Genomic DNA, 12,897 nt, shown 5'->3' with positions numbered 1-12,897 from the left:
CTTCAACTTACTTATTGTGAAATTTTCCTTTGACATAGCTTTTCTTTTTAACTCCTTCCGTAAATAAAATATATTTCTCTTTATTCCAAATGTGCTCAATATGCTTTGTTTATAAAAAATATATTAAAGGAGTTACTAAGAATTGAGAAAGCATTTGCATGTCACCATGGAAACCTCTCTTTTTCCAATAAAGGATCTGTGATTTGTGGACTGAATTGAAATATGGAGGTTTGGGAGATGATGGCTTTGGCAGAGAAGAGAAAGAGCTGATTCCAAGTGAACATTGATTGATGCAGGCTATGTTATTGTAAAGATGATAATAAAGCTGAACAATTATATCAGCTTAAGATATAATTGTTTAAGATTATTCTAACGTATCCTAGTATCCCAGACTATGCGGTCTCATCTAGTTCCCTTTCCACCTTAAATTTTCTCAAAAAGTCACTTACCTTCAGGGAAAATAAAGGTTCATTTAAATCTTAAGGGCATTATCTCAAAGGCAATTGTGTGACTTACCATTTTTTGTTCTATTCCTACTACTACAGAGGGTGCATGTTATGTTTCTATAACCTTCCAAAGACTAATAACACATAGAAAAAACAGTAAAAATGCAAAATATTGATGATTTTTAAATAATCTTTAATATATGCAGTCTGTTTTATTAGCTACTGGTTGTTTTTCTAAGATAGGTTTCCCTGTATACTTTGAGAGTTTTATTGCTGAGTCATGGGAAATGTTTTGAAATAGAAATCCAGAAGAGCTGAGTTATAATCCTTCAAGTATTGGCAAATCTCCTAACCTCATGGAACTTTGGTTTCCTTAGCTGTAAAATGGTGATTAAGGATAACGTCCTGTGTCTACATCCCATGTTTGTTGTGAAGACCATGAACTAATGTATGAGAATAGCCTTTAAATATCATGTGATGTTATGCACGTGTATATCAGGCCAAATGCATAGTCAAATCACAGACATGTTAAATCCCATTGCAACTCATTCCAATACTTAGTTGAAATTCACACATTGTCCTGAAATTTCATCATCTTAAATATTGCTTGAGGTAAGAGGCCATCTGCTGGGGCTTGGGAACTTTTTCTTCTAGAGTTTGTTGTATAATAAAAATAATGATTGTAGCAGTTTTTGGATTCATAGAATCTGACAGACCACTTCCACAGTGTTGATGGGCATTCTGTCCATGACTTTTCATTAATCTATAATTCTGCAAATATTTTAATGCTGCGTAGGCTTCTAGGTCACGTTGTCTTGGTCTTCCCTTTATGTTTAACTGATAATGCCCTTCTGAAGGCATGGACATCTTATGCTTAAACCCTATCTCATGGAACACAATTACCTCTGCTCACACAAGTAGGAGGCCCGGGTAGACGTGAGACCACTTTTTAATCCAGGCAGTGCAGTCTGGCAGAATACAGGAAATGGTTCTGTCACATTGAAAAACTTACACCATAATGTGTTTCTTCCTTCCAGGTGTCTCCTTTACCTTCACCCTTTAGACAAGTATAAAGCCAGTGGAATTCATTTCAGCATATCCCCATTCAGGCCACTTCTTACCACCAGTTCTCATTGGGGCCAGTCCAGTAGCTTCCGAACTGGTCTCTGTGCTTCCCTTTTTAGCCCTCCTACCTTCTGCTCTCCATCAAAAAGCCAGAGCTATCCTCCAAACATGTAAATCAGATCATGCCACTTCCTCAGCAAAACCATTTAGCTTCCCAACACTCTAACAAATCAAATTCAGTGCCCTTCCTTAACTCACAGGCCCTCTATGACCTGACCCTTGACTACCTTCCTGTTTCAATCACTACATCTCCTTGTCTTCACTCTGCTCCAGGAGCCTTGGCCTTTCTGCAGTTTCACAAAGGCACCGCACTTTTGCTTTTGCTCCATGCTTTATTCTCTGTCTTCAAAGTCCTTCTCCCAAATGGTCTCATGATTATTTGCTTCCTTACATTCTTTAGGTTTAAGCTCAAGTACATCTTTCAAGATGCCCTTCCTTACCCTCTGGCTAAAACAGGACCTTCCATCACTTTCTCTTTATTCCCTTGCACTGCTTCTATTTTGCCACAAGTACCTGTTTGCCCTTTCTTGTAGAATAGCGCTGTCTACAGAACTTCCTGTAATGATGGAATGTTCCATAAAAACATTAAAAATTTTGTGCTGCCCAGTAGAGTAGCCACTATCCCCATGTGGCTACTAAGCTCTTAAAATGTGTCCAGTGAGACTGAGGAATGGAATTTTTAATATTATTTAATTTTAATTAAATTTAAATAGCCACGTGTGACTAGTGGTCACCATATCAGGTAACACAGCCCTAGCATCTAGGATCCATAAGGACAAAGACTTGTCTGTCTTTTTTTTTTTTTTTTAATTATACTTTAAGTTCTAGGGTACATATGCACAATGTGCAGGTTTGTTACCTATGTATACATGTGCCATGTTGGTGTGCTGCCATGTTGGAGTCCCATTAACTCATCATTTACATTAGGTATATCACCTACTGCTATCCTTCCCCCCTACCCCCACCCCACGACACATGACAGGCCCCTGTGTGTGATGTTCCCCATCCTGGGTCCAAGTGTTCTCACTGTTCAATTCCCACCTATGAGTGAGAACATGCGGTGTTTGGTTTTCTGTCCTTGTGATAGTTTGCTCAGAATGATGGTTTCCAGCTTCATCTGTGTCCCTACAAAGGGCATGAACTCATCCTTTTTTATGGCTGCATAGTATTCCATGGTGTATATGTGCCACATTTTCTTAATCCAGTCTATCATTGATGGACATTTGGGTTGGTTCCAAGTCTCTGCTATTGTGAATAGTGCCACAACAAACATACGTGTGCATGTGTCTTTAGAGCAGCATGATTTATAATCCTTTGGATATATACCCAGTAATGGGATGGCTGGGTCAAATGGTATTTCTAGTTCTAGATCCTTGAGGAATCACTACACTGTATTCCACAATGGTTGAACTAGTTTACAGTCTCACCAACAGTGTAAAAGTGTTCCTATTTCTCCACATCCTCTCCAGCACCTGTTGTTTCCTGACTTTTTAATGATGACTTGTCTGTCTTTAGCACTGTATCCCCAGGACCTAGAACAATGTCTAGTATGCAGGAAGTACTGACCAAAAAAGTTGTTGAATTAATAAGTAACTAGAGCATTAGCTATGAAATCAAGTGACTTGGCCTGCAGTCCCAATGATTAGGTTGGTGCTGTCATGCAAATAACTTGATGATCTCTCTTTCATAAAATGGCTTTTCCCATATAATTCTTCTTTTGGATGATAGTCATATAAGAGCTGTACAAAATAATACATTCAGAACTACAAAATACAGGAACATATTAAGGCATTGTTACTATTCCTGGAGGGAGGAGATCATGGTAATGATTGTTCTGGTGATGCTGGGAGGATAGGGAATAGGACTGAGAACTTTTAATTGTATTTCCTGAGCACAATATTAAATGCAAAATTTTCTTATTTTGATGAATTATCTTCTCCCTTCTATTGCTTATAGTCTTGGCTTTTTACACCCTCATGGGGACAAGCTGCACATCTGTTTACATCATGCCTTTTTAACAAGATTCAATAAATGATGTGTGCCTGTGCATGTTTATTAAATTAGAATTGCAATGATTTTATTCAGTCTGTTAGAAGGCTAGGAAATTGCAAGGCACCGTCTGTTTATGTAAGTATCACAGCCAATTTTCTAGGGCTTGAGCCAGGGGAATGCTTTTGGCCTCCTGGCTGGTCGTTCTTGAGGGAGAGTATGGATTTGTCAGAGTAGGAGGGACATCCAGAGGTGGCTGAGCCATTTGGACCATTCTGCAAATAGACTTCACCTAAATCATCTGAGACATGTGGGCATCTTTCCTACTTTTAAAGGCCTCCATTTACAGTGACTCTCAGCCTTCCTTAATAGCAGTTTTCATTGTTGAGAAATACATATTATTAAATGCATATTATTAAAAAGTTTGAGATGAATTTAAACAAAGGTGAAACGCTTGTCCCAAAACAAGAATATATATATATATACATATACGTGTGTGCGTGTGTGTGTGTGTGTGTGTGTGTATTTCTTGAATACGTCTGAGACAAGAATTTCTCTTTTTTTTAACAAAGGGCACAGGGCATGCAATTATTCTTCCTGCCCCTGGACACCTTACTGGGCGTTTTCTTTCTTATTTCTCGTTCCTCTAATAGTACTTCTCAAAGAGTGGTCCAAAGCCAGCTTGCATCAGAATCACTTGATGTGCTTATTAATTAAACATGTACTTTCCTGGAAACATGTAGTTTCCAAACTGACTCTCCAGAAGCATCTTCTTTGGCCCCAAAGAAGCTGAATTTGAACAAGCTCCTTGGCTACAGTTTGAGAGCAGCATGCACTTTGTTCCTTAGCATTTGGCTGCAAGTTCTTTTTTCTTGATTAATCACATTTGATTAATCAACTTGACGTCTAAGAGCAGTGAATTGATCTCCAATCTTTGTCTAATTATTAATACTTATTTATTAATAAGTTGTGGAGCCAAACTAGTTTATCTCCCTGAGTATCACCGGCTTAGGCAGCTGGGTTAGCAGCTGCTTAGCTGCAAGTGATTAATAAAAGCCAACTTAAGTAAATGGAACTTAGTGATAGATGTGTTTTGTTTGTTTATTTCTGTAAAAGTTGTTTTAAAGGCCACTGTCTACTTCGGTGCCCAAATTCCTTTATGTAAAAAGAAAAGAATTGTGTTAAAATTTTTTTATCTCCTCTGATTAGAAAAGAATTGTGTTAAATTTTTTTATCTCCTCTGATTTATTGTATGACAAATTTTTATTAGTGTTTTGATGATTCTATTATACACATGTGTTTTATTAGAAGTTATCTTATCCATTTTGGATGTAGGTGAGATATAATCCACACCTATTGTACTTTAATATAAAATAAAATAAAGCAGATTTTGAGGTTATTTGCTTTTTGTTGTTGCCCGTGGCAGTGGTCTTCTCTATTATGTTTAGAAATCTAAGGGTTGACTTTTTGAGGGTTTTTTGCTCTCTGCACACCATTCTGTTCATGCTTGACACTCTGCCACACAAGCCCAAGTGTAAGGTGAGGTTTCTTCTACTTCTGCAATTTTCCCTGAGAAAAGAGGAATTTATTTTATATTTGAGTCCTAATAAAGTTTCTCCTGTGGTGGGTCCTCTCTCAATTACTGTGTTTGAAATAAGAAAGTCCTCTTGGGGCCAGGCACAGTGGCTCATGCTTGTAATCCCAGCACTCTGGGAGGCCGAGGCAGGTGGATCATGAGGTCAGGAGTTCAAGACTAGCCTGGCCGAGATGGTGAAACCCATCTCTACTAAAAATACAAAAATTAGCCAGGCATGGGGGCGGGTGCCTGTAATCCCAGCTACTCGGGAGGCTGAGGCAGGAGAATCGCTTGAACCCGGGGGTTGGAGGTTGCAGTGAGCTGAGATTGTGCCACTGCACTCCAGCCTGGGCAACAAGAGTGAGACTCTGTCTAAGAAAAAAAAAACAAAAAAAAAAAAGAAAGAAAGTCCTCTTGGGAGACAATGTATTTCCCCAAATGACTTCCATCAGTGTTACTTTTGAATACTTAAAGGGGTGACTGGATACACTCTCTTAAACGTGAGAGACAAAGAAATTTAATATGGTATTTGATGTCATCTTAAACAAGCCACTTAAAGATGTCTTAAAAGCAGTTTGTGAGTGGAGACCATGATTATACAGCAATGAGATGGATTTTAAACAAGCCAATTTGCTTTGTGATTTTATGCTTGTTGGTGTAGGATAAAATGCCCAGCAACTGTGTTATTCACAGATTCAAAAATTGCTTTATTTCAAACAACTCAGATGAATATGAAGATGGTAAGCTCTGGAAAACTAAAAAAGTGGTTCTCATGGTAATGAAGACATTGATGATGAAGTTACATGTGAAGGTTTGAATAAAACTGTTTAATGATATGTGAAAATTGAAAATTTTTAAATTAATATGTCATTTTTTATAATATGTGATTTAGAATTTGTATTGTAACTAAATTAATGTTATACATTATAATTAAACTATTATTTCATCTGCATCTCTAAAAATTAATACATTCAATTTGAGTTTAAAAACCTTTCCTTTTTATTTTCTCATTGGGATACCCTTCAATATGTCTTTATCGTTGGGCACATAGAGGATTCTGTTTTTTCTTTCTTTTCCATCTAAATACAAACATCATGGGGGTAGAGATCCCATCTAAGTACAATTCTGATAAAGCCATTACATCACTTTCTGGCACTGTTCTGTCTCCTTATAGATTCTCACTCAATTTTCCTATGGAGATGACAACTGTAGCATTGTATGCCAGGACACATTTTGTGGTTTCATTTGTGCAAAACTTCCATTAGCTTTATTGGAGCTTTTTTTTTTTTTTTTTTTTTTTTGAAAGTTCCTTCTTAGCTCTCATGCTCTGTGCAAAGTAACAGGTATATGTAGAGATTAAATTGTGTCTAATCAAAGAACTTTTGGTTGCAGTGGGCTCCTCAAGGAGAGAAGGTGTACCTGCCCATGTTAACCTCTCTGCATCATCCATGCTAATGATTGCAATGCAGTACACATCCAATCCAGGTAAGTGGTAATTGGAATGGTTTGACTAATTCTAATGCCAATAATTAAACAAGACATCAAACAAGCAGGCTAGATGTTCTCATGTGAGAACGTCATCATCATGGAGATGTGTAGAAAACAGACTTTTGAGTTGGAATCAATTTATCTTGGCTATTGCTATTAGCAGTGATCCTGCAGGCCAGTGATATTTTTAGAATATTTGAGGACACATTTTAGACATTGACTGGAAATGGATTGAATATAAGTATACAGAAATAGTAAAATTAGAAACATAAAAATCACCTGCAATTCTAAGAACAAAAGATAACCACCGTTAATATTTTGGTAAATTGGCTACTCTAGTACACCCAAATATCCTTAAACATAAACCTTTTACTATATTTCTGATTATTTCCTTAGAATAAACCAACAAAAGAGGGATTAATGAGTTAAAGGACTTGAGAAATTTTCAATATTTCCAATAGTATGTGAAAGTACTTGTCTCATTGTGATTTGTCATTATTATTATAAAATTTGTGTAGAGTTAGACAGATGAATATTAATATCTCATTGTTTTGATTTGTAGTTTTTCCATTACTAGTGATGTTGCACAGATTTTCACATTTACTCTGTTTGATTTCCATTTGTCAGTATAATTGCAGATAACTTTGGAAAACTGACCAAAACATGTGCTAAGATATAAACTCATTTTTATTTTCATTTAATGTTTATTTGGAAAGTAAACAAATCCGGTGGCACTGTGTTTTTTTTGCTATCTACTTAATTACTAATAAATAATAATTGAACTTCTGACTCAGAATGAGGAAAAATTTTTTATTTCAAAATCTGAATGCTTCTTAGCTTGGAGTGGCATCTTCTGTCTTAGTCCATTGGGTCATAACAAAAATATAAACGGAGTGGCTGATAAGCAGTAAACATTTATTTCTCTTATTTCTGGAGGCTGGGAAGTCCATGATCAAGATGCCAGCAGAGTTGATGTCTGGTGAGGGCCTGCTTTCTAGTTCATGGATGGCCATCTTTGTGTTGTGTCCTTAAATGGTGGGAGGGAAAGGGAATTCTCGGGGTCTGCTTTTATAAAGGCAGTAATCTCATGCATAAGGGCTCTGCCCTAATGATCTAATTACTTCCTAAAGGCCCCAACTCTGAATACCGTCACTTTGAGGGTTAGGGTTTAACATACAAATTTAAATTTTTTTTTTTAGATACAGAGTCTTACTCTGTCACTCAGGCTAGAGTGCAGTGATACAATTATGGCTCACTGCAGTCTTGACCTCCCTGGCTCAAGCAATTCTCCTTCTTCAGCCTCTTGAGTAGCTGGGACTACAGGCATGTGCTACCACATCTGGCTAATTTTTAAATTTTTTTAGAGACAGGTCTCATTATGTTTCCCAGACGGGTCTCAAACTCCAGACCTCAAGTGATCCTCCTGCCTTGGACTCCCAAAGTACTGGGATTACATGCATAAGCCACCATGTCTGGCAACATACAAATTTTGAGAGGACACAAGCATTTAGTCTATAGTATTCCACCCTATTTTCCAAAATTCGTGTTATTCTTATATGCAAAACATTCATTCCATCCCAATAGCCCCAAAAATTGTAACTCATTTCAGCATGAACTCAAGAGTCCAAAGTCTCGTGTGAATACCATCTAAATCAGATATGGGTGAGGCAATTTCCTCTCCAGCTGTGAGCCTATGAAATCAAACAAGTTATATGCTTCCAAAATACAATGGTTGGACAGGCATAGCATAGACATTCCCATCCAAAAGGGAGAAATGGGAAAGAAAAAAGGGGTAACAGGTTCCAAGTAAGTCTAAAACCCAACTACATTATACCTTAAGGTTTGAAAATTACCTTCTTTGACTTGATGCTCCACCTTCCAGGCCCGCTGGGCTGGAGGTCCCACCTTCCAAACCCATTGGGGTAAGAGTTCTGTCTTCTGGACCCACTGAGGTGGTGGCCCTGCATGGCAGCTTTGCCATGTAGGGGTTGGGCCCCCAAGACCCTGCCCCTATGGCTTTCCATGGCTCTGCCTCCATGGCTTGCTGGGCATTGCCCTGGTGGAGGCTCTCTACAGTGACCCTGGCCCCCACAGTGGTTCCCTTCCTGGGCCCCACTCTGCAGGCTGGGGTCCGGTGCCCATACTGTCTCAGGGTGGAGTTCCAGCTCTCCTGGGCATCCTTTGAAATCTAGGTGGAGGTGACTACACCCCCATGCCTTTGCTGGGTACAGTGCATGCTGCTCTGCCCAAAGGGCAGCTGAACAGCGAGACACTGGAGTATAGGACTGAATTTTACAATGTAAGAAGGTTTCTTGTGAGGGGGTGGCATGCCCTGAAGTCTCAAAAGTGCTGGTGGCCTCTCGTCTGAAACCATTTCTCCCCCAGGGTCCGTCCTTGCACTCTGGGTCTGTGATGGGAGGGGCAGTGCAGAGGATTTCTGAAGTGCCACTGGGGTCATTCTTCCATTGTTTTGGACAATACCTCCTGGCTTCTGTTGAGATGGCTGACTAATCGTATTAAATGGTCACTTGGCTACACTCTCCCCATTCTCTTCCTAACAGGCTTCTTCATCCTTTCAATACAGTTAGGCTGAGGGTTTTCCAAATCTTTAAGTCTTCTTCCTCCTTGATTAACAATTCTGTCTTTGGATCATTCTCTCTCCTCACATTTTATCACAGTATAAGCAGTCAGAAGAAATCCAGCTGCTCTTTCAACACTTTGCTAAGAAATTTTCTTAGCCAAGTATCCAATTTTATCACTCACAAGTTCTACCATCCACAAAACACTAGGACATGAACACAATTCAGCCAAGTTCTTTGTCACTTTATAGCAAGGATGGCCTTTCCTCCACTTTCCAGTAATGTGTTCCTCATTTCTGTCTGAGATCGCATCAGAATTGCCTTTGCTGTCCGTATTTATACTAACATTCTCTTCAGGATCATTTAGGTATTCTCAAAGAAGATTGAAGCTTTTTCTACTGCTTTCCTCTTTTCTTTTTCAGCACTTGCCAGAATTGCTTTTAAAGGTCTATTCATAGCCATATAGGCTTTTTTCTAGCCTGCACATCAAAACTCTTCCAGCCCCTACCTGTCACCCAGTTCCAAAGCTGCTTCCACATTTTTAGCTATTTGTTACAGCATCACCCCACTTCTCAGTACCAATTTTCTGTTTTAGTCCATTTGGGTTGCTATAACAAAAATTCTATAAACTGGATGACTTATAAGCAATGCACATTTGTTTCTTATAGTTCCAGGGGCTGGGAAGTCCAAAATCAAGGTGCTGGTAGATTGGATGATCTGTGAGAACTCATTTCCTGGTTCATGAATGGCTGTCGTTCTGCTGTGTCCTCAAGTGACAAAAGGGCAAGGGATTTCTCTGGGGCCTCTTTTATAAGGGCACTAATCACCTCCTAAAGGCTCCACTTCCTAATACTATCACATTAGGGGGTTTGGATTTAACAGAAGAATTTTGAGGTGACACAAACATTCAGTATGTTGCATTCTTTAAGTACAAAATCTCTTATGATTATTATATAGACATAATTAAAATATATATATGGGGAAATTATATCTTATATATCTGTCTGGCTTAAAATAATCAAAATATTATATTTATTATATATTATGTCCTTAATGAAACCATTTATTTGGAATCTAGTTAATTAGAGTCTCATCATGACAGTCTGGTCCAAATTTCTAAGCTAGATGGGTAGTAAAGCACGGTGCTTTGAGATTAGTCATATGTGGATTCACATCTGAGCTTACCTGCAAATTGCTAGTTAGTGAACTTGAGCAAGTTTTTTACCCCCTGAAACCAAGTGTCCTCATCTATAAAATGGAAATAATTCTTCCTATGGTACTTTAAAATGCTGCTGTGAATATTTAATGGGTTACATATATGTAAAGTGCTTACTTTAGTGACTGACAAATTGTAAATTCTCAATAAATAGTGAGTCCCTACAATTTGCCATTTTCTTCTTGGAGTTGAATGTTGAGTTGAGTGTTTCACTGGAAAACTACTGTGGTCAGATAGAGTTGCATCTGTTATTTTAAAATCTGTATCTTCATTTGTTCATGAGGAAGTGTCTATAACCAGCTACTGTATACTAGGAATCATAGTTGGGACCCAAAACTAGTCTTGTGATATAGGAAGCACTTAAGTGAGGCAATATCCACCAGGGGCTCTCTGGGACCAAGCGGTAGGTCATAGTTCTGTTCTTTGAATTTTTATTGGAAGAAGCACAACTGGCAACTTGGTCCTTGTAGCTGATTGTGTATCAAGGATAGAGCACAATCCTTACTTAAGTAACCAGCATTCATTGAGCTAGGCATTGTGAAAACCACACAAAAACATAAGATATGGTACTTGCTATGAAGCTTACGTCTAATTGGGAAGATCAGGCATATTTACATAAATCATTGGTTAACAATGTAATGTAGTACATAGGAATACTAAATAAAGATGTTAGACAGTGTTAATTTATCAGATGGAGGGAGCTGTATGGATTGAAATGATGAGAAAAGATTTTGTGTCACTTGGGCCAAGGATGAATTTTAAATTATGGACAGAGTTTTGTTTTGTTTTATTTTTCGAGATGGAATCTCACTTTGTTGCCCAGGCTGGAGTGCAGTGGCATGGCTCACTGCAGCCTCTGCCTCCTGGGTTCAAGCAATTCTCCTGCCTCAGCCTCCCCAGTATCTGGGGCTACAGGCACATGCCACCATGCCCAGCTAATTTTTGTATTTTTAGTAGAGACGGGATTTCATCATGTTGGCCAGACTGGCCTCAAACTCCTGACCTCAAGTGATCTGCCTGTCTTGGCCTCCCAAAGTGCTGGGATTACAGGCATGAGCCACCGTGCCTGGCTGGACAGAGTTTTTATTGATAAAGTAAATGGGGCATTCTGGGAGGGGAGGCTGTTTTAACAAAGGAACTGTCCACGTATGTTCATGGGTCAGTGATGGTTCTGAACAAGGTTCATATAGCAGACCTGTGGAGATCAGCAGACACTATGTACAAGAAAGTGTCTTGGACCATCTGCACTTGAGAATTCAGTGATGGCTTAAGACCAAATTTCCAATTCTAAAGTGACCATTCAATCAGTAGTCACTGAGTATCCACCATGTGCTAGGCACTGGGGGCTCCATGGTTAGTGACATGGGACTGACCCCATCCTCATCTCAGGAAGCTTATCGTGTGGTTGGGTTGAGAGGCGAGAAGACAATCAAATAATCATAAAATCAAGCGTAAAGTTTTGCTTATGACAAGTGCTTCAAGTATGTTATACTATAAGATGTGATAAAAGGAAATTTTGCTTTTATTGAGGAAGTCAGGAGTACTTCTTTGAGGAAGTAACCTTTGGTTTGAGAACTGCAGGATGAGTAATGTGAACAAGGCCTACAAGGGGAGGTGGTTCAGGAAGAGGAATCTCATGTGTCACGGGGGAGTCTGGCAAACAGCTGAGACTGAAGGATCAGTGTAGCTGGAACTGAGAGTGAGGGCTCCCTGGTGTGACACTAGACTTAGAGTTCCATGGGCTGGAACATGCAGGGTGTTGTGAGCTCTGTTAGGGAGGCCTGTGTTTATTCCAAATCTAAAGGGAAGCTGCTGAATGGCTTTGAGTGGGCTGTGGTGTGTGTCACCCCCGCTGCAGTTGAGAACGGATTGAAAAGAAGCCAGGTTGGATATAGATTGACCTGGAAGGAGGTCATTGCATTTGCCTGAGCACTTCAAAGGCAGGGACAATTGAAACTGAAGAATAAGCGGATCTTTCTGAAAGCTATTTAGGAAGTAAAATTGATAGGACTTGGTAACATACTGGCTAGAGTGGGTTTCTGGATCCACTAACTGGATGCATGGTGGTCATATTAGTTTGTTGTTGCACTGATATAAAGAAATACCTGAGACTGGGTAATTTATAAAGAAAAGAGGTGTCATTGACTCATGGTTCTATAGGCTGTACAGGAAGCATAGTGGCTCCTGTCTCTAAGGGAGGCAGAAAACTCATAATCATGGTAGAAGGCAAAGGGGAAGCACGTCTTACATGGCTGGAGCAGGAGGAAGAGAGAGAAGGGGAGGTGCCACATGTATGTGTGTGTATATATATATATATATATTTTTTTTTTTTTTTTTTTTTTTCGAGATGGAGTTTTGCTCTTGTTGCCCAGGCTGGAGAGCAGTGGCACAATCTCAGCTCGCTGCAACCTCTGCCTCTCAGGTTCAAGCAATTCTCCTGCCTCAGCCTCCCAAGTAGCTGGGATTACAGGCACCCAC

At 39.2% G+C, this 12,897-nt stretch overlaps 1 protein-coding gene across 18 annotated transcripts in view; it reads left to right on the top strand.

Annotated features, from left to right (window-relative positions):
• The window catches only part of UNC79 (unc-79 homolog, NALCN channel complex subunit), a 278,472-nt gene that overhangs the window by 50,462 nt on the left and 215,113 nt on the right, over nt 1-12,897 (top strand). For 17 of the 18 annotated variants that reach the window (XM_012497970.2, XM_030803527.1, XM_030803532.1 and 14 more), the window contains exon 5: nt 6,529-6,621. The exons of the other annotated variant lie outside the window; for it this stretch is intronic. In XM_012497970.2, the coding sequence (XP_012353424.2) occupies nt 6,529-6,621 (93 nt within the window). The remainder of the gene's footprint in view (nt 1-6,528; nt 6,622-12,897) is intronic. 18 annotated transcript variants of the gene reach the window in all.

This window comes from Nomascus leucogenys, chromosome 22a (assembly GCF_006542625.1).
Source record: "Nomascus leucogenys isolate Asia chromosome 22a, Asia_NLE_v1, whole genome shotgun sequence".
Lineage (NCBI taxonomy): Eukaryota > Metazoa > Chordata > Mammalia > Primates > Hylobatidae > Nomascus > Nomascus leucogenys.
This window is presented reverse-complemented; position numbering and strand designations above follow the sequence as displayed.